Below are 23,572 nucleotides of genomic sequence, written 5' to 3' on the forward strand. Positions count from 1 at the left end.
TCGTTATGAAAAATTGATGACCGGTAAGGAACCAAAGTCAACAAAATAAGAGTCATTGAGGGAGCGAGCGTGTTTGGAAATTTTTGCATTTCTGCAGTCAAAACTTGCTCGTTGTCGCTTCATTACATCCGAATTTATGTGTTTATTGCTCATTTATTATTCCTTTCAGATTTGTGTAGAAAGAAAACAAGAGCTCGAGGGAAAGTATCACAGTCACCACATCTGATGCAATTTCCCTGTAAATTAAAGCTACTTCTCAATTTTTCTCGGAGACCTCCCCCCCCCCCCCCGGTCCACATACCCAATAAAACTGACTTTTGGTCCCTATCCCATTAGAATTATTCCAACCAACTTTGGGGGAGGGGGGGGGGGGGACTGCACACTGGTTCTGAAGAAGAATTGGTCGGTTTTAAATTGCGTAATGACTTATTTTTTTAAGTCATCACTCGAATTTAGTCAAAAATAAAAAAAAAAAAAAGATCGGCCGAATATTCGGTCCCCCTCTTGGAGATCCTGGATCCACTGGTGCCGTTGCATGCAAGCCTATGCATTCATCTCGTTTCTCCTCGTGTAGTCTGGTTTCCAGGCCCCTTTGCCAACTGGACTCCGCGTAGAAAGAAAAAAAAAAACAACAACAAACAAACACACCTTAAACTACACTAGTTTTCGACGTTGAGGGCGTCAATATCCTGAATAGGTAAATAGTATCATGTTCATGGGGTCTGGAGACAGACTATACTCCTCGTGGGACCTTGTCCGTAAGAGTAATATGGGACTGAATTATGATAAGTGGAAAGTAAATTTTCGTGAAACAGGTAAATGCTCAATTGCCCGTAAAGGTACATTTAAGTCACTTTTTATATGATTGCCCAAAATATTTGATAGAGAGAGTCATGTTGATCACAGACATTTGAGGAAAAGATCAACGGAATATAAGAAAAGTCCTGTTATCTACTGACAATGTTAGCCATTTAAAGGTTTTAATTTTGTATGTTAAGAGAACAAGGCTGTTATCCAAAAGACTTACATAAGTCGTATAGAGTTATGCAGGTAATATTTTTTTTTTTTTAGTTTTGTATAATTTAGATTTGCACACTGCACAACCGGATGTTTGCTTATTACACGATGTAAAATTCTGAATTATTTGTAATTTATATCTATTTATTGGAAAGTACATAGGCCCCTTTATGAAACAATTATTTTTGATATGTTTCTATATCGAATTCCGGAGTCTGCTTGTGCACCATATGCGTTGGGCGGAGGGTCCTGAGTGCGGCAAATGAGGGATCTAGGTCCGTGTGCACGCGACAGAGAATCCTGCTCAATGTAACGAGCCGGGCTGATCAGAGTTTGCCATCAGCATGCACCAGAACTTATTTGCCCCAGCCATATAACAGCAAACATATTGCGCACATAAAAATAATTGTAATAAGTGTATTTTTTTTTAGAAATTGATTATATGTAAAATAATGATATTATAAAGATAAAGGCGTTAATATTCATGTCTGAATAGCGCGCCTCAAATATAACAACAACACCAACAGCATTGTCCTTGAAGCCAGCCAAAGGAAAGCCATGGAATGGATAACGACACAACGAGGAGGGCGAAAATTTGCACTAAATGGATACATTTATGTCAAACGACGTGACCTTGCAGGTGGCTGGGAGGGGTTTGAGTGCGAGTTGCGGCGCAAGCACGAGTGCAATGCAAAGATTCAGGTAAAGTATACAATTTAAACATCCTCATTTATTTACTTAAGATATTAGTCCTATATCTGGTTATAAGAGATGGGAACAGTGAAGCCGAAATACATGTACAGAACCTTATTTATTTCCTTTCACTTTAAACCCATACCTTATAGGCCTATTGAACATTTTAATTTTTTTTATTTATTGAGTTTTTAAAACACTAATACAGGGGAGCTAAAAATCATAAATGGCTCGATGTAGCGAAAAATTATTTTGAAACAAAGTATCACTTCAACCTCAGTTCCCAATGATAACACGTGCACATGCAACACGTGCACGCATGTGCACGAGTGTATTCAGTCCAGTGGAAGGGGGAGAAAAACCAACGAGATTCTTGGAAAAACTAATCTCTACTCTAGCAGTAGCTCTTCTCAATACGCGCGGTATGGTGAGTGTGTGTGTGTGTGTGTGTGTGTGCGTATGTTTTATTTTCAATGAAAATGTGATGTGCGTGTGTTTTTTAATTGAAATGATTTCATTCTAGTTTTGTATATCGTATTTGTGTTGCTTTTTTATGTATAAATACCCTTGTGAGTGCGAGTAACATAAGTCAAAGAATATTTTTTTTAGTACATGTCAATACTTCCTTGTGAAGAAATGGTCAGTAGGATTGATCTATAATCGAGTTGTTATGTTGAAGAATGATGATTGGCAGTATAGTTTGACAATGGACTTGTGTTTTGAATGGTATTTGTACCGTTTTATGTTCATGTTACACCCAGATTGGGTTGATTTACGAATGATTTGAATGAAATCAATAAAATGTAATTGAAAAAAAAAAAATGTGTGTGTGTGTGTGTGCGTTTTGACTGGTACGCGAGGACGAGGCCGAAAACCGATCTCGTTTCATTTACCTGTATAGCGCTAGTTCTTACAGATACCAAGGAGGTACTAGGCGAGTACCTCTTGCTTATACTGCGTTCCTAGTGCACGACCATCCTGTTTGGTCCGTCTATGTACGTAGGTCTGGACCAGTCATAGGCATTGTACGTGCAAAAAAGTGGTCATAAAATATACATAATTTTATATATCCACCTCCCAAAGTTATCTGTATTATAGGGATCTAAGGGACGTAAGAGGTGTGGGTTGGGGGAGGGGGGGGGGGGGGGGGCAAGATCAACAATTTCCCGGTCAGTGGCAAGTACAGATATTTTTTTTTTTTGAGGGGGGCGAAGAAGTTATTTTCCCTGACTTTTGAGCATCGGTTGCTTTACAAAAAACATTCCTTCATGACCTCATGACCTAAACTTTCACAAGAGAAGATTCAAGAAAATATCTTCAGGCATTGCATGATATTATGGTGGAAATTGTGAAATTTTATGTATTTCACCTTGACCTTTTGACCTTTTTCATGTGCAACCAAATGTTGATAGACACAACTTCACCCCCTAATACACATACATGCCAAGTTTCATTAGGATACCTCAAAAGGTTCTGATAGTTACCCTGTCCACAAAATTCATTACGGACGGACGGACGGAAGGACGGACGGACGAACGGACGGACGGACAACCCGAAAACATAATGCGTCCGGCACCACTTTGTGGCGGAGGCATAAAAAATAGTATTCACAGAAATGTGATTAACCATGCATTGAATTGGGATATATTTAGCTCTTGCTCTGTGTATGCATATTTCTGTATAATAAATGTCCGGAAGTTGAGGAGGCGGGGATGGGAGGGGTAACTCTCTCCCACATGACGGAGCTTTTGCATTTTTAGAATTGACATACAATGTTCAACGATCTGAAGCAAAATCTATAGGTGGAACATCCTGAAATTTGTATCAGATAAGTGTAGTAAGTCATCACGGAGAGAGACCAAGCGGGGGAAGGATGCGGGAGGATGTGTCCTCCTCCTATCCGAGAAGGATTTTGCATGATTGCGATTCAAAGATGTGGAATTTCTGGCGCACACTTTTGATTTACATGTAATGTAATGTAGCCATAATCAATGTTTCAATATTTTGAAAAACTGTCAAACAAAGAAATTGAAAAGATAAGATATACCCCTCCTATATGATGGAACTTTTAGATTAAATTTTGTTTGAAATAAAGTGCGCACTGTTTGATGAAATATTAGGAAAGTTTCAATCTCAAAAGTCTACATATTGTATGGAAGTTGGCCTATAACGGGGGAGGCATCCCTATCACAACCACGGGCATTTTCCATTTTCAGAATTGAAATTAAACGATGTTGTGCTCTTTTGGTGAAATATCTGGAGAGTTCCTATGAAAAAAAAAACATGCAAATTTTCTGCATCGTGGGGATTTTTTTATTTATTTATTTTTTTTTGGGGGGGGGGATCGGGAGGGTGGGGGTAAAGTAATGTGTTTGCATAGCTCCCACCCAACATTTGTATTCCAGGATTGACGCTTTTTACTACTATGAAGCTGTGCAACATTTAGAGTCCAATTGACATTATCTCACAAACACATTTTGGTGGAATTGGGGAAATTATTAATCCACGAAGTGTAATACTACCGGTATATACGTCTATGGAGGGGAACTAGGCGGGGAATTGGTTAGGCTTAAATGAAAGAAGTATATTATATTCCCACACGAGGGAACTTTTGCATTTTGTTTTAACTTAAATGACAGATCTTTTGATGAAAGAATTATCCTGAAAAATGTCAATCTTATGAGAACGGAACAAAGGGGGAGAAGGTGGGAGGAGATATAAACCTATTAAACCCGTTTTCAGAATTGAACTACAACAATTCCTTGCACAGTTTCAGTAAAATATTTGGATAGTATTCCATCAAAAAAGCAAGAAAATCTCCGACACTCCGAAAAATCATTGGGAGGGCGGGAAGGAGGCAACTGCTCCGCACCCCTGCATATGAGGGAGCTTTTGCTGAGCCAGTTTCGAATAATATAAAAATCCACATCCTGGAAATTACCGGGGGGGCGGGGCAAAATGATATGATTTCACCCCCCCCCCCCCCCATCGACGCTCCCCTGGAGGGGGTACGCTCCCCTGGAGGGGATACCCTCCCCCTAAATGAGGGAACTTCTGCATTTTTAGAATTGAAATTCAGCACTCTACTGAGCCCTTCAGGTAGCATATCTAAAAAAAAAAAAAAAAAAAAAGCTCAAAAACTCAATAGAAAAGTAGGGAAAGTAATATATCCAGTGACAATGGGAATGCTTTGTTAGTGCTGTCTGCACTTTCAGGCTTGTTTTGTGTGGGAGTGAAATTCAGTGATCTAATGCACATTTAATAGTGTAAAGAAACAAATCTGAAATAAAAAAAAAATGTCATAGTCAGAATACATACAATATTCAACACTAAATTCAAAACCACTGCTTTCACACAGAACATCAGTATGAACTGAGAAGATATACTTTTCTTACTTTTTTTTATTATTGAATTGTAGAAAAAAAGAAAGATTATTCACATTCGAATCCTACGACAATACAGGTCCAGTATACCGTAGTAAATGTTTAGGCTTGACGTTTTAATGCAATTCATCTTTTTTTTTCAGCATATAAATTATAGAAAAAATATTTCTGATTAAAAAAACCTTTATCATAGTTGTCTACACGATTACTCTGCAATGCAACTGCTGTCAAAGAGAAACAAGTACAAAGTTATTTCCTTTTTTTCTATTTTCGTTTCCTTGAATGTGACATGGGTTTAAATTTCTTCATAACAGGTTTTGGGAGACAACCACCATGGGCGTGAGCCCGAACATCCTCATCCTCCAAACTACGGCAGAGTGAACGCTGTACAGGTGTCAGCGGCTGTAAAGAGGAGGGCACTGGACACAGAGGAAGGGCCGCAACAGATTCTGTTGCAGACCATCCCTCTGAGTACCGAGGAAGGACGGGCTGCCCTTCCACGGCTTGATGACATGCGCCGAAACATCCGGCGTCACAGGCAGAACCATCCAAATGCTCTGCCGGTACCACGAACTGTGGAGGAATTGGAGATTCCGAATGATGAAGCTCTTTCCCTTGCAGGAGAACGATTCCTCTTGCATGACTCCGGAAGAGAAGACCCTCACAGATTCATCATCTTCGCCACGGACAGAAACTTACGGGTACACTCATCCTTCCATTTACGAATTCCATTTCCCACACTATATTTCACAAAATACTAAGAAATAATATAAAAAAATTATAATCTTTAGTAGTTCATTACGTTATTGAGTCTCTGAATCACATTTCTTTGCTGGTCTGAGCATATTGTGCACTAAAATAAAGGTCATTGTTTTATGCGTATCCGTCTCCATTATCGAAATTGGCAAATAGGAATGCAATATTATTGTTTTGTTAAGTTCTCAAAGTTGGAACATTCTCAAAGTATTTAAAATGATTTGCTTCAGAAGCTTGGAGCATGAGCATACCAAGGAACTTTCAAATTGAGTTTAACCCATGGGAAATAAAATCTGGTCCGACAGGCAAAAATTTCAAGGCCAAATCACGACAGTCGCAGACGGCCAAAAATTCTTTTCTGAGCAAAAAAGGAGCCTCCGAAAAGATAAAGAGAGAGAATCCGTTAAATTAATAAGGTAATGACGGCACTAGCCCTCCCCCAAGTTTGGAGCCTGAAAAAAAAAAATCATTTAATTACAAATGCCAAAAGTATGCATGAAATCGCGTGATAACACCCCCCCCAAAAAAAAAATAAATAAATAAATTAAAAAAAATATTAAAAAAGCTCTCACTGTTGGAGGGGGCCACACCCTATAACACCATCCCCATCCTGCCTCTGCTGAGTCTGCTCCCTCGCATGATGTACCTCCCCTCTTTAGACGAAATCCTGGCTACACCACTGGGTATGTTATTAGCCTTCAAAAGAAGATAAGCGTTGAGGTAGACGGAAAATAAATTGTGCCATTAAAGTACCGAAAAAGAGTTACCTGTACTGTACTGCCTTGAAGAAACATAATTATTCTAGTAAGATTTGACATTATTTTCCAGTTTGTTGCCTTCTTGTTCTTGACATGAGTCTGATTTCTCATCGTTCTGGCTTCTTTTTCAGCTCCTAGACAATTCAGCTAATTGGTTTGCTGATGGTACATTTCAAGTGGTACCAAGTATCTTCTTCCAGCTTTGGACTGTCCATGCTGTACATGAGGGGCGCGTTGTCCCACTTGTGTACGCATTGTTGCCGAATAAGACGGAAGAAACGTACTCACGAGTTCTCCGTGCCCTTCTCGAACATGGCGACTTCCACCCGAGAACGGTCCTCATCGACTTTGAGCTGGCGGCCAAGAACGCATTTGAGAGAGTATTCCCGGACACAGCAGTAAAGGGGTGCCTCTTTCACCTTTCACAGAGAATCCACGATAAGGTACTTGATGCCAATATGTTCTCTTTCTGAAATTGAATCGGTTATTTCGTCTTTTTTTGAAGCCCAAAGGCGGGATGAGCAGGGAAGATATGAAGGTCGATTTGAAGATCGTTTTCATTTCACTAATATTCATTCATTTAGTAAAGCTCTATAGACATTAGTTCTCCAGATCGATAGACAGAAGTTTGGTTAGACCAATAATACTAGGTTTCTGATGTGCTTCGCTTCAGAGAATAGGGGAGCGCGGCACCAGGTCAAGGTTTATTAAAGCCCTTTTTAAACTTGTGTTTCTTAATCCCGGACTTTCTCTGACCCAAGACTATCGTTAGTCCCGTACCAATTTTTTCAGCTTTTTACACTGGCCAATTAGTCCCGTACTATCTCTTGTCCGGGGCTAAGGAGAAAACTGACCTTTTTACACTCGTTTTTCTTAGCCCCGGACTTTCCAAACCACATGAATATTCATGATTACGCTGTGCACTGAACACGTACACGCACGCACCGGCAGCACTTGATTACCTCGTTTCTGATTGGTCAGTGGGGGTCGGACTTCGTCTCCGTCGCTTATCCCCGGATTATTTTTTTTTTCATTTTGTTTACACTTACTTGCTTGCGGAGTGTATAGAGAGCGTGTTAGCTGTGGGGCTGATGACAGGCAAAGGTTCTAGACACCAGAGTCGGCGATTTCATTTGACGAGTTGAAGAACGGAAACATCAAAGACGACACTCGTGCAATAGAGCAGTCTTTTTTTTTTTTTTTGACATAGTGGAGGTACCCCAATTAAACCAACGAATTCCCTGTTGGTTTTTCGTTGATATGACATTGATTGAAACGGTGATCACAAAGATCTAGTGATAATCTTGATCAAAATCATCGTCATGGATATGTTAACAATGCGTGCGCGGGGGAGCGCTACAGAATACTAGTACTAGTATATGGATTATCATGGACGAGAAGGAAACATTCTAATAAATCATCTATAGCTTGTAGTTCTGTTTCTTATTGTGAATAAAGATGTGTTGCTGTTTTATCAATTTTTACAAATCTTTTAAAAAAAGTTTCTTTCAAATATGAACAAAGTTTACAAATTCGGGAAATGTTTTTCATTGGCTATGTAAAAAAAAAAAAAAAACAAACAAACAAGAATAATTCCAGTAATCCTTGTCTTACTGCGGGCATGGTGTTATACAGAATAAACTAATGGAAAAGTATGCATCATATAGTCAAGAATGTTTTCATGGTTATTTTCATACCATTACTCGCAATAAGAGTGGGGTATGTTGGATGAACACTTAAAATGGTGAAAAGAGCGTGTTTTATTTTTATAATTACACTTTTAATTATATGTGGGATAGTGAATGTGTTTTGTACATCTTTAAGCATTCTTATCATTCAGGAGGCAAGAGAAAACACGTTATTAGGCTGACAGGTTCTGTATGGTGCCTCTGTTTAAACTATAAGCATTCAACTTGCCTTACGCCGAACTGCCCATCCCCTCCCCGCACAATACAGCCTTCTTGCTTGGGAAACTTGTTCGCCCCTGTCCCCTCTTTCTTTCTTTCTGATTTTCTTTCTCTCTTCCCTTCTTCCTCATATTTTGGTCTATAAAGTCATTGGTCTATAATACAGACCCTTTCTTCATTGCTAAATCGATTTCAATGATAGGATTTTTATCAACACATTGCACGTCAAATGTTTTACCTTTCCTTTATACAACGTATATAATCTGGGGCGCTTTTCGTTTTGTTGATAAACCATGAACATTCTAAAGAGGGATGCAAACTTAAACAGTTTTATATTCACGGCTTGCCTTAAAAATGCATCCATTATTCCACCGGATAATCTTCTTGCATGAATGTTGTGCGGTTTTCTTTCAGGTTTACGACTTTCTTTGCTGTTTTATTCATTTTCTAATTCAGATCAAACAAGAGGGCCTGCGTCCCCTCTACTTGGCAGACAATGAATTCCGAGTACAAGCTCGGATGATCGCCGCCATTGCATTCGTGCCACTAGCTGATGTTGAGAGGGCATTTGGGGCTCTTTCTGAGATAGCTCCTCCAGAACTGCGCCCGGTACTCAACTACTTTGAGGATACGTATGTTGGCCGCCCTCAGATAAGGGGGAATGAGCGTGCCCCTCCAAGGTTTCCACAGCTAATGTGGAATGTCCACGAAGCCACTCTAGAGGGAAGCTCGAGAACAAACAACCACGTGGAGGGATGGCACAGAAGGTTTCAAGTTGGAGTCGGCGCTGATCACCAAACCTTTTGGAAATTCCTAGAGAAGGTCAAGCAAGAACAAAGTCTCCAAGAGATGACGATCGTTCAGGCGCAAGCTGGTGCACCTGCTCCAGCCAGACGACGAGAATATGAGCAGATCAACCGCAGGCTGGTGCGACTTGTGGAAGGTTATGCCAACCGAGACATTTTAGAGTTCTTGAGGGGAGTGTCCTACAATTTGCATTAGGCAGCAGGCGGTCAAAGAGTATTGAGCAGTCAACCGGCAGGCCTCCGAAAATACGCTTATTTTGTTCTTTTATTTTCAGCTCGGTCGCGGCGACCTTCACATGATTTCTCGAACCGAAGAAAACGTCTCCTTTTCAAACTGCGATATCTCCGTGAATAATCATATTATGTTTATCAACGATTTCTTTTGCATCTTTATGTCAAAGGACAAAATGTACTAGACATGTAAAAATATAAAGTCCCCACACCCAGAAATATATAGTAAATTGAGGATAAAAGTGAGGTTAAAATGACAAAATCGAATATTGAGAATATACTGAATTATTTCAATATCAGTTGCTTCTGGGCCCACTAAAATCATACATCATCCGAAGCGAAATTTATCTAGCTTTTCAAAAATACCACTATTTTTTAACAATCTCTTGTAACAGGGTCAGGATCCAGCAAAATAGCCTCCAGGTACACATCCAAAAATGCTCAAAACTTGGCGGAGTCGCAGACCACCTTAGTTAGCCAATCACAACCCCGCGCTGTGACATCATTGGCATGGCGATTCTGCCGAATGAACGAGGGTAACTCTAAGCACTCCGAAAATGCTAGAATCGCTTCAACTTCTGTTCATTGTTACTTTCTTGTGTAACAAGTATCATAATTGTATTTTCTCTGTCTTTTTTTCTATATTACTGTCGTAAATGATACAGAATATGACTCACGTCCACAAAAACTTACATCAGTCCCACGTACATACTGAAAATTGTGTTGTTCAGTTGCACTACAAGGACATAGCTCGGCCTTGGTCGTGTGATCGTGTCCATCACGAGTTGTTGACAAGATACAGTTGTGTTGCCATGTAATTGTTGTTTTAATTTGTTTAACACCCGGTGATTAAAATGAGTATTTGATTCTACACAAAACTTATCAGTGGGCAAGATAAAACCTACAGGTTATAAACCCTGCCATACTTTGTATTTTTGTGAATTAATCGCTATGAGTTGTATGGTATGCAGTGATAGAGTCGGTGGGGGAATGGTTCGCATCTTCAGGGAATTTATTGACACATCTGCGCAGGAAACAAACAACATAGAATTATATTATATTTCCGTAGAAACATGCGCATCACGCGCACACACACCAGAGTAAATTGTCCTCCCGTAATCGAGTGTATGACGACTAGTTGAGAAAATACAGTTGCAGCGTGGCTGTGCTTTTCAATGTTTTGTGCATGTGCTTTTCAATGTTTTGATATAACAAGTTTTCTTCAAATTACACATGTATACAGGAACTGTATTCTGGTTATCATTATTGTTTGTCTTGAATTTTGATAAGCTTTTGGTTTTTTGATAGTTGTGATTCTTTGTTATACTGTATTGTTGGTATTTATCAATACGCTACTAAATTTCAACAGCTGATTAAAAAAAAATCCTTGCAGATTATTTTATTGAGATTATAAGAATTAAAAAGAATATGTGATTGTACATATACACTGCTCTAAAATGGGCAAAATAAAATCACATCCTTGTCAGACTTTATTCATTTGTGAATAATAACATTTGATGGTATGAAGGGATAAGCCTATGTTGGCAGTGGAGGTGTTCAAAGTCTTCAGGAATTTATCCACATACAAACTGATATCCGCACTCTGCAATGAAAACAGACAACACGCTTTTTTCCAAAAAATGAAACATGCTCATATACAAACACAAGAAGCAAGTCCTTCCAATCATCACAAAATAACATGGAGACAGCACACATGAATTCCAACATAACTTTTATATTGACCACTCTCATTTTTGTTTCCATTTTTTGTTTCTTTGTTTGTTTGTGCTTTTTTAAAGTTTCCTCTTTTACGCTTCCTAAAGGCTTCCTTTTCATGAACAGCCTTTGTATTTGTTGTTATAAGAAAGTAATTACTCAAGTTGATGCAAGAGCAGTTGAACAATTTGGTGCAACGATGTGAAGATGAAAACATATTTATCGTGCAAACAATCACAGCCCAACCTGGCAAGAATCCCACTCAAAAGGATTTCTGTTTTGGGGCATTTTTCACGTACTGAGTTATATAACTTCTGAGAAGAATGTCTATCAATATTCCGCACACTTGACGAAAGGTTGTTTGTACCTACATGTACATATACAGGGTACGCGTAAAAGTGCCGCATCGCCTTCACTAGTGTCAATGTCACACAGTTCAATCTTTTACACATTCAAGTCCTTTCATGAACAAAATATTCATATTTTGTCTGTCAATTTTTTCTCCGACATTAAGAATTGTAATGATGTTCAGATAAATTCACAGTCAACATAAACGAAAATTGCACAATAAAATTACTGACAGAGACATACAGGATAGTAACTATCATAAGAATCTTAGATAAAAATCATAACCCCATTGAAAAGGTATTTCTAACAACATACTAGTATTCCTTTGTAAATGGAGACAAACTGAAAAAACTAAAAAACCTGAGCCTTTACCCCTCTGAATAACATCTTTCTTTCATTTAACATATTACTATCATAATCATAAATTGCAAAAAGGAAAAGAAAATCATCAAAGAATGGACTTCTTAAAATATTATAAAATAATGAAGAATAACAGGTACATGCTAAGGAATGAACTCTCCCCTCAAAAGCGTGTTTCCGTCAATGTGTTTATCTCTTGACCAACTTTCAGTGATAAAATGGACCTGCGTTTCTACTTTTTTCGACATTACATTTGGCGTGTACAATGGTAAAACCTTTGTGCTGAGATTTCAAAAAATTTGTTATAAAGATGGACGTGTCTTAGGTAACGCCAACTTTAAAGGACAAGTACACCTTCATAGACATGTGGGTAGACTGAATGCAGCAATATTAGTAGATCACATCAGTGATAGTTTGAGGAAAATCGGACAATCCGTTCAAAAGTTGTGACTTTTTGAAGTTTCTGCCCACTCAAGGCTGGATGAGAACTGAGACTACTATAGCTTGTGATGTCACATGAGTACAACGATATAAAGAAAGAATAAAGAACATTCAACATTTTTTCACATTTCTCGCATAGCAAAAGAACGCTTGACTTCTCTCTTTCAGAAGGCAGGGGAATAATATTACCCTTAACATACGTCAGTAACAAGTCGAAGAAATGTGCACTTTATTAAAAAAAGTAAAGTTTTGTGAAATTCTCTTTTTATTTTCTTTATACAGTTATACGCATATGACATCATGCACTTTAGTAGTCTTCTCATCCAGCAGTGACTATGCAGATACTTTAAAAATTAATAACTTTTGAACGGTTAGTCTGATTTTCCCCAAACTTTCACTGATGTGTTCGAATAATATCGTATTGCTGCATTCACTCAATCCACATGCATGTAAAGGTGGACTTGTCCTTCAATTTAAATTCTATTAAAAAGAAAACTGTTTTTTACACAGATGAATTTAGTCTTCATTTCTAGGAAAAAAAAACCCCATCTCTGCTCAGTATGGGAGTGTCCCCCAGGAGAAGTCCCCGGGGCGTTTTTTTTTTTTTTTTTTTTTTACAGTTGTCAGGTGGGAGTTATCCTCCGGGGGAGTTGTCCCCCGGGGGAGTTGTCCTCCGGGGGAGTTGTCCCCGGGGAGTTGTCCCCCCGGGGGACTTGTCCTCGGGGGAGTTGTCCCCCGGGGGAGTTGTCCTCCGGGGGAGTTGTACCCGGGGGAGTTGTCCCCCCGGGGGAGTTGTCCCCCGGGGGACTTATCCTCGGGGGAGTTGTCCCCCGGGGGACTTGTCCTCGGGGGAGTTGTCCCCCGGGGGAGTTGTCCTCGGGGGAGTTGTCCCCCGGGGGACTTGTCCTCGGGGGAGTTGTCCCCCGGGGGAGTTGTCCTCGGGGGGACTTGTCCCCCGGGGGAGTTGTCCCCCGGGGGAGTTGTCCTCCGGGGGAGTTGTCCTCGGGGGGACTTGTCCCCCGGGGGAGTTGTCCCCCGGGGGAGTTGTCCTCCGGGGGAGTTGTCCCCCAGGGCACTTGTCCACCGGGGGAGTTGTCCCCCGGGGGAGACATCCCCCGGGGGAGTAATCCTCCGGGGGAGACGTCCTCCGGGGGAGTTGTCAGGTGGGAGTAGTCCCCGGGGGAGTTGTCCTCCGGGGGACAAGTCCTAGACCCTCATCAGCCAATTACCACACTCAAAGCTCCTGTCCGTGACATGTTTTCTCCGACTACGCTGTTTCATTTTCCACGCTTCCTCACTTCACGATTAGCTTTCATCCAGAGAGCACGATCTAATCGTCGAAGTCACGTCCGCATATCACCTTTACTTACGGATTATTCTCAATACGGAATATCACACCTTCCCGGATTTTATACTTCGCGTCTTTCGCTACATTTTATACCGCGATTCGCCCTTTCTTCATACTCTACACTCCAACCTGGGGATTTTTACATCGCTACATTCAACGCGATCAGCGCTTCGTTACATCGCTTCATTCAACGCGATCTACCTGCGCTCCTTCACATTGCACTGCATCGGTCCTGCTAGCGTACTGTTCGTGGTGTGCAGACTCTACCAGGGACCTCGCAGTTTCATCTATCCAGCGCCCCAGCGGTGGATTCTACCCTCGCTTGTGCTAGCCGCGGCACCCGGAGGATACTCCACGCTGCTGCTGGATATTTTGTACATATTTCTATGGGACACTGTCGTCTTCGGACACCCTAAGTGCATTCGGAGTTAGTCCATATTATTTCATATCAGTTCGGGAAGTGCAATACCCATTTCAAGGACACTGTTCACCTCTACTGGTGCCCTGGTGCTTTCTACACTACTCTAAGTGTCATACGGTCGTCTACCCTTCCTGCTGGTGGTACTCCCAGTCCTGTCGTCCTGTTTGCCATTCGGTGAGTTGTTAGGTATTACATCATAGGCCCGTACCATAATACCTACACTTTCTTTCTGCAACTTTCCTTGCAAAAACTCAAGAAAGACAGCCCCTATCACCCCCATATTTTGCACATGTTTAGTTCATGTTACGTACATTATTTCATAAAATAGCAACTACTTGATCGGACACCATCTAGGGTATGTAAATTAGGGTCAAAGGTCATAAATATTTCATCCTGTATCTTAGTAAATACATGTCCTATCTTTCCCATATTTTGCACACGTAAAGACCATGTTACAAGAATCATTTCACAAAATAACTACTTTTTGCTCAGATGCCATCTTGTCTGTGCAAAGTGGGGTCAAAGGTCATATGTACTTTTTTTCTGTACCTTCGTTATGACGTGTTATCTCTGTGGGAGGGAATTTTTCTAGATGTGAAAGTTGACATGATTGTCTTTATCGAGCACTAGCTCAATTACCCTTCGGTGAATTTCTCCCAGATTTTAATATGTTGTAGCTGAGACTTTGCGCTATCGTTAGAGTGCCTTTTGTTTTTTCATACGATGTCGGGATAATGCTAAAAAACTTGGTTGAAATTAAAGCTTATCTTCGATGTATTGAGATATTTCTTTCTTTTTGCAACTTTCTTTGCAATAACTCAAGAAAAACAGCCCCTATCACCTCCATATTTTGCGCATGTTTAGTTCATGTCACGTACATTATTTCATGATATAATAACTATACACAGCCCAGTCGCTGTACATGGTACGTCGCGACAGGGCTGTACGCGCGCGACCACCAATCACTAGGAGAGGCGACGTAATCGTACACGATAGCTTTGACTTTTGATACTTACGATCATTTTTGTCACCTCAAACTCATCGAGTATACTCTTCAATATTTACTCTACATCTGATGCTATATATATTCAAATGTACGTAATGAAACTTACCGAAATTGATCATCATATCCAGCATGTCCACACCGTACACAATCTTTCACGCCAGGCCAAGCTCAGATATCGGGTGGTCACGTGATGTGAATGCCCTTTCAAGCAGCGTACGCACGGTTACTAGTATAAGGTATACAGCTATAAACTGTACTGGGTTATTGTGTCGCAGACGCCAAGGTTTGTTCGACACTTTCAACGCACACGCGCTCGCTCTGGAGCACATCCGGTCACGCATGCGCATAAGTCAAGGCGCCATTTTGAATCCTGCAACGACGAAGCCCGGCGGTCAGGAATTGCGCCAGAAAGTGTCATTTATTTGTTCCACGGACTTATCGCAAGTGGTCTCCATGGACCCAGTGTGGCGAACTATTCTTCTGTAGCATTTAACGTGAGTAAAGTATTCTGTTTAAAGGAGAAAAGTATACATGTTCCTAAGTTTTGTAGTTGTGTTGAGGTTCCTCACTTCGAGGCTGCATGCCGTGCGTGTCAGACGCTGTTTTCGCATAGCGTAACAGTGTCTGGTCGGGCTAATGATATAACAACTACTTGATCGGACACCATCTTGGGTATGTAAATTAGGGTCAAAGGTCATAAATGTTTCATCCTGTATCTTGGTGAATACTTGTCCTATCTTTCCCATATTTTGGACACGCAAAGACCATGTTACAAGAATCATTTTTCACAAAATAACCACTTTTTGCTCAGATGCCATCTTTTTTGTGCAAAATGGGGTCAAAGGTCAAATATACTTCATTATGTATCTTCGTTAGTGCATACGGAATTCGGTACCAAATATGGCAGGTCTGACTCCCTTTTCTAAATGAGACTCCAAACATCACATGGCCAATGTCCCCTCAACACAGATGAAACCTGTATGGTCATGCCTATTGGGATCAGGACTCATATCATTGATTTCCCAATAGATCGGATCACCTAATTTGTCAGCGTTGACAAATTCCGAGTCTAGTTTCTCCTCAAAAGTTGTGCAGAGGTTAGCTCAGAAAGACCTCTTCCTATCAATGTCAAAATTATACCATATATGTATCGTGTCCCAAAGACGACAGATCAAGTGAAATCAGTGTGATCAGTCGACCTTGACGTCACTATGACGTCATTATATGAAAACACATTCTCAATCATATCTCATTAATGGAATGGAATTTTTCAATGAAATTTACGTCACATATATTTCAAGTTATGCGCATTCTACTCATGTTCTCAAAATTCATATTTTCTCTTAAAACGCGCGCGTTGAAATATTTTTATGCTCCAATCGAGCTCAAATTTTTTTTTGCACACGTTTCAGACCATTTGGAGCATTTTTTGAAAAATTGAAAAAATTGGACGGACGCGTACGCGCGCGCACATATACGCACGCACAGCTCATATGCAATAGAAATTTCCCGTTTTTTTACACTTATCGGATGCCTGAAATGTCAAGAAATATTTCTACCAAGTTTCAAGTCAATCCGACTCAATATGACGTCATACGGGCCCGTCAAAGTTGAAATTCCGCGCGCGCGTCAATGGCGATATACAGTGCAACAATGCCAAAAAACCTTCAATTTTAAATCCGAATTTACTCGCCAGGATGGACGGTGACCCCCATTTTCTTCACATATTTGGAAAGCTGATGAGTTATACATGCCATTCCATGGGTTGCCAATGCTGGAAAAATGATGAAAAGATATCAAATTTCTAAATAAAATAAAAAAGTTAATTTTCAAAATGACGTCATCAAATTTCAAGTTTACTCGAGCGTATCTCACTTATCCTTTGCCAATTTTCACCCAATTTCAATATGTTGTAGCTTATGAAACGTTCTTTCATAAATGTAATTACACAATTTTGATTAGATGATGACTTCACCTCAACAAAAATGGATTGAAGGTAACCTTGTCAAATTGGACCAGTTTACGTGTAATCTCTATGGGAGTGCAATATTTATGGAAATGAAAATTGACATGACTATCTTTATCGAGCACTAGCTCACTTATGCTTCGGTGAATTTCTCTAAGATTTTAATATGTTGTAGCTTAGACGTAGGGCTATCGTAAACGTGCCCTTCATTTTTCATACGTTGTCGGGATCACGTAAAAAAACTTGGTTGAAATTAAAGCTTATCTTCGATGTATTGAACTATTTCTTTCTGCAACTTTCTGTGCAATAACTCAAGAAAAATATACCCTATCACCCCCATATTTTGCATATGTTTAGTTCATGTCACGAACATTATTTCATAAAATAACAACTACTTGATCAGACGCCATCTTGGGTATGTAAATTAGGTTCAAAGGTCATAGACCTGTATCTTGGTGAATACATGTCCTATCTTTCCCATATTTTGCACACGTAAAGACCATGTTACAAGAATCATTTCACAAAATAACCACTTTTTGCTCAGATGCCATCTTGTCTGTGCAAATTGGGGTCAAATGCCATATGTACTTCTTTCTGTATCTTCGTTATGACGTGTTATCTCTATGGGAGGGAATTTTTTAAATGTGAAAATTGTCATGATTGTCTTTATCGAGCACTAGCTCACTTACCCTTCCGTGAATTTCTCCCAGATTTTAATATGTTGTAGCTGAAACTTTGCGCTATCGTCACGTGCCCTTCGTTTTTTTTTATACGATGGCGGAATCACGTTAGAAATCTTGGTTGAAATTAAAGCTTATCATTCTTCGATGTATTCAGATATTTCTTTCTTTCGGTAACTTTCTTTGCAATAACTCAAGAAAAACACGCCCTATCACCCCCATATTTTGCACATGTTTAGTTCATGTCACGTACATTATTTCATGAAATAACAACTACTTGATTGGACAATATCTTGGGTATGTAAATAAGGGTCAAAGGTCATAAATGTTGCATTTTGTATCTTGGTGAATACCTGTCCTATCTTTGCCATATTTTGCACAGGTATATAGACGATGTCGCAAGAATCATTTCACAAAATAACCACTTTTTCCTCAGATGCCATCTTGAGAGTGTAAAGGTGGGTCAAAGGTCATATGTATTCGTTGCTGTATCTTCGTTATTCAGTGTATACAGAATTTGGTACCAAAGATGGAAGATATGACTCCCTTTTCTAAATGAGAATCCAAACATCACACGGCCAATGTCTCTAAACACAGATGAAACTTGTATTGTCATGCCTATTGCGATCAGGACTCGAATCATTGATTAAAAAAGTCGGATCACCTTAATTTGTCAGTGATGACAAATTACAATCTCTAGTTTTTTCTACTTCTCTTCTTCCTCTTTTTTTTTTTTTAAATCACATAGGCATAGCCCGCTTCTCTTTTTCGGTACTATCAATCGCCTGGTCTAATCTTCTATCCGTTCTCCGTTTCCTTTTCACAAACACTGATTACTCGGGGCTTACAGCCAAACAAGCTTGCTTTTATGTAGGTTCCGTCATACTTCTCTTTATTTAACCCCATTTCGATTTCGACCAATTATCATTACAAATAATGTGTTATTACCATGTATATTGTTTATTTTGGCACATTGTTGACAAGGTTAAGGGACTTGTACCATTATTTCTGATCTAATATTCGTAAATGAGAAGTATGAAAAAAAAAAAGAAATTAGATTAAAATGAAATCTATAAATGACTGAAAATGCAGAAATTTGAAAATCAATGTAACTTACTAATATAATCTACACGATATTTTTGTTGCATTTTGTAAGACAGCTAACAGAATGATATTTGTTTTGTTACAAGTGATTTTCAATTCTTCAATGAATTTCCTCAAACACATAATCTTGTTATAATTCATTTAATTGCTTGGATTATAACGTGACCACAATAAAAAAAGCACGTAAACAGTGCTCTTTAGACGCTACCACGGGCCCGAGGGCTTTAAGTCTCCTCTGAACATGCTGAATGACAAGGCAAAAGAGGATATGCCTTTTCAGGGCACAACCACTGAAGTCATGATAACTGAACGGGGGAACTAATGATAGGGAGTTCGCGGTCGTATCTATAAAACAGGGCCACAACGGATCCTGTTTGCATTCCCATAAACATCTACATTGAAAAAAAAAAAAATGTTGCTTTGTAATTCATTTTCACTCAATATACTGGTATTCTCGCTAAACGTTTTCTGCTCAGAGAAAAATGTGGTTATTGATCACTTGGTAAGAGTTTCTTTCAAGATACATATGTGACAGTGCACCTCAAAACGAACATAAAGTCGCACACACTGATTTTGCGTGATGACTGAAAATAAGTGAAATGGGTCAACCTAGCCGAACTTGACTTTTTCATACTTTCTGAAAGAGCGGGTCTCCTTTTACATTATACTAAAATTTGGTATCATAAAACGGGCAGGAAAGTGTGTTTTTTAGCAGTTTATCTCGAACATTTTTGGTAGAATAGTGTGATTAGGTGTGTCTTTAGAATCCCTTTTTCATTTCTGAAAAACCTTGTCCACACTCTTCACTTTCAACTCTAATAACTTTTGAAAGGATAGTGCTACTGCTTTGAAAGTTGGCATTAATTATGGACAGAATGTGTTAATGAGGCATGCTTAATTTCACTTTAATCTGATAATTCCTTCATTGTTGTTACTCTGGTGGTTTACTTCCTGTTTTTTGTCCCATTCATCGCACAGCCAGCACGGTTTGTAAAGATTAAGCGCTTGAATAGACACTGTACTTCAGAGCCTCTTTTCTCAGTTCACACTTTTCCCGAGTGTGTGCTTTCTTTCCAATATTTAAATAGGTTAAGAGAGTCCATTTGATTTGAGTTATGCATCATTTTAAAGCTTAAAGTCTGCTCTTTCAGAATATGGTCTTAACTAAAAATTCATGTCTGGCGACTTTTTGTTTGTTTTGAGGTGCAGGGTCACATATTGTATGTGTTTGAAATTTCACTCAACAGTCATTAGAGGAAACTTACTCAGCAGTGTTTGAGATATTGAAAGTCAGTTACAGTGAACACAAGAATTTCATTTCTCATTCCTGCTCAAGTAGTTCACAACATCTACGTTTAATAATGCACGACGCCAGTGTGATATGAAAATCCATGTATAACCATGGACCTACTACACACATGATTCCGAATTCACGAAGGTGGTAATATTGAAATCATGGTTTAAACCATGGTTTTAATTGTACCACCTTCGTGAAATCGGGCCTTTGACATTCATCGTATTGTTAATTAATTCTTGCACCTATAAGCACGTTCAGACGTATTTCTAGTCGGAGTAAAAATTTATGGCTCGGCAATTAAAATTCAAATTAATGCATATATCTTACCACGAACCTTGTGTCCACACGACGGTCGTGGGAAGAAACTCCGACCAATTTATGTGCCAGGGTCGGTGTAACTTCCGGAAGTGGTAGCGCCGCGCACGTCGACCATGCGATTGTTTTTACCAGTGGCATTTGTCTTCTCCATTCTTGTTGATGGACATTTTGGCATGAGGGGTAGCTTCTTCGTCGCGATCGATTAGGTTAGAATTGCGCTACACGCGCACGTGTACTCGCAAAATGTCAACACTGCGATTGACCCTGGAAGTTTTACCTAGGTCGTAAGGTATGTAAAGGCCGTGTCACACCAGCCTTGCGTGCGACTTGCAAAGAACAATTTTGACTACCCGGAGGTCCCCGTAGATGATCCGCACATGACAGTACCTAGCATGTATCTCAAAAGTAGTCGCCCGGAGGTGCGCACGCATATCTTTTTACCCACAACCAACTTTAGGCCCTGTCACACCTTTTCGGGCAAGCTACTCAGGCTTGTTGCGTGTAGGTATTTTACTGCATACCGGACAATTTCTGACTACAAACAAGGATTTAGGCGAGTCAGACCTCCTTTGAATCCCGTTTGCACCAGTCTTCAGAACCTTGTAGATGTAGATGCCGTAGCTCTCCTTCACTCACAATCGTGAATGAAGATTATCAGTGTCAACTTGAATGAGAAACTTACCCAACAATGAAAGCAGAGCTATTGTTTCTGCTGCCCCTTCTCTACCGTGTGAATACAACAAGGATTTCTGTGACTCTCTACACCAAGCCCTTGGATGCATCACTATAACAACGGACATGTTCACTTGTTCCCAGCAAATACATGGGGAAAAGGGTCCTTTACACCGCCAATTCTACCGCCACTTTTATTCTCCAGTGTGGCGATGTCAATCCAAATTCCGGTCCTTTGCCTGAAACGTCCAATGATAGACTGAAATATTCATGTGAGTACCTACGTAGCAAACGAGATCAATGTAGAGATATGAAGGTATCACCTGAAACATGGAAGGTCATGACAGACCTAGGAATCAATACTAAACCTAAATCATACAGGTGGAAGCGTGGTGGTAAATCAACAAAAATGTCCTCCACTCCTGAAATCTCGTGCTCAAGTCCCGATGTTGGCCAAAAGATTCCATTGATCCATAGACCGACAGGAGGAAAGAGCCGTCCCCCATTTCAACAATACCGCAAAAGGAAACAATTTCTCACTAACATTGACATTCACCACTCTCATCATCAGTTTTGTGTAAAAGGATATGATCTGCCTAAAGTGTTACTGTCAAATGTCCGGTCTCTTCATAATAAGTTAGATGATCTCACGATTGTGGCCACGTACAATAATGCAGATGTTATCTTCCTGACAGAGACATGGTTTGACCCACTGACACCTCTGGAACAATATTCCTTACCTGACTGCTCTCTCTTCTTTTATCACCGGAGTGGACGACCTGGAGGTGGAGTAGTAATTTACGCTAAGCACCATCTTAAACCAAGTCTTCTGTCTGTCAAAATACCAGATAACATTGAAACTATGGTTGCATCTGAGACCGCCACGTTTACCTCGGCAGTTATTTAGTCTCATCGTCTGTGTCGTATACTACCCCCCCCCCCCCCGCCACCCATATGCTGAACAATATATCGATCATCTGATATCTACAACTGACGCACTAATGTTACAGTATCCTGAAGCGGGAATATCATTCATGGGGGATTTCAACGATTTGAATCTTTAAATGATTCTCGCTAATAACAAATTTACCCAAGTATAGTGATGTAACCCACCAGAGGAAACAATGTTTTGGATACGATAGTAACTAATCATGCAAATCTTTACTCTCATGTCCAAGTTATCTCTCCTATTGCTGCCAGCGATCATAATTGTGTTCTTTGGATCCCAGCCAACCGATCACGTCCACAAAATACAACAAAGAAGAGAGTCGTAAGTCCCCTCAAAGATAGTCGATTGAGGTCTTTTGGAGATTGGATTACACGGGTACTGTGCTTATTCCAAAGGTTTGCTATTCCGAAGGTTCGTTAATCCAAAGGTTCGTTAATCCGAAACACACAAATTCCCTATACCTATAGGCTCGTTAATCCGAAAATGAAAAAGGGTTCCTTAATCCGAACATTTGTGGAGTTATTCCGAAGGTTCGTTATTCCGAAGATTTGTTAATCCCAAAATGAAATTCGGAATAATGAACCTTCGGAATAACGAATCTTCGGACTAAAGAGCCTTCGGAATAACGAACCTTCGGAATAACGAGCTGTAACCGATTACTCACCATACTTGGGAATAACTTGCGCAGATCAATGATCCTTCCAAAAAGTGTGATGTGCTCTTGGAAAACATTCGCTCTCGTCTTGATACTTACCTTCCAACAAAGACCATCCGGCTGCACAAAATTAATCAGATAAACCATGGATTACTGCTGAAGTGAAAACCCGTATACGTCGCATGCAGATAACTTTTGCTGGTAAACAATTATCTCTGTGGCGCCACCTAAGAAACAAGACACTACGAGAATTAACGAGAGCCAAAAATCGCTATTACAAACTTTACACCAGAATTTGTGATCTAAAGGCAAGAGATCCTGCAGCATGGTATAGACAAATAAAACTCATCACACATGGTACGCAAGATCATACTACCATCCACATTCCAGACAATGATACAGCTGATGACCTGTCAATTGCCAATTATATCAATGAATATTTCTGTTCGATAGCAGCTGACTTACCATCACTGGACAGAAGCAGGTTACCAGCCTTCCTTCCAGCTCAAGATCAGTGTCCTATAGTACGGCCTTTGGAGGTGTATAAAATCTTGAGCACACTGAATCAGGGAAAGGCGAGCATTACAGGAGACCTACCTGTACGAATCCTGAGAGAATTCGCTTGTAAATTGGCTTCTCCCCTTGCTGATATTTTGAATGCTTCTTTCCGAAAGGGTGTAGTACCACATCAGTGGAAATGTGCTGAAATAGTTCCAACCCCAAGCGTGTATCCCCCACCG

General features: G+C 40.0%; 2 protein-coding genes across 2 annotated transcripts in view; one reads left to right on the top strand and one right to left on the bottom strand.

Moving 5' to 3' along the window:
- Positions 1-23,572, bottom strand: part of LOC140245997 (plexin-A4-like) — a 109,591-nt gene that overhangs the window by 31,556 nt on the left and 54,463 nt on the right. The window lies entirely within an intron of this gene.
- Positions 710-9,516, top strand: LOC140246340 (uncharacterized). Its single transcript, XM_072325812.1, has 5 exons — positions 710-758; positions 1,658-1,719; positions 5,408-5,794; positions 6,739-7,050; positions 8,971-9,516. Exons 1-5 carry the CDS (start codon positions 710-712, stop codon positions 9,514-9,516), a joined length of 1,356 nt encoding a protein of 451 aa, XP_072181913.1.

The sequence above is a fragment of the Diadema setosum genome, chromosome 2 (assembly GCF_964275005.1).
Source record: "Diadema setosum chromosome 2, eeDiaSeto1, whole genome shotgun sequence".
Lineage (NCBI taxonomy): Eukaryota > Metazoa > Echinodermata > Echinoidea > Diadematoida > Diadematidae > Diadema > Diadema setosum.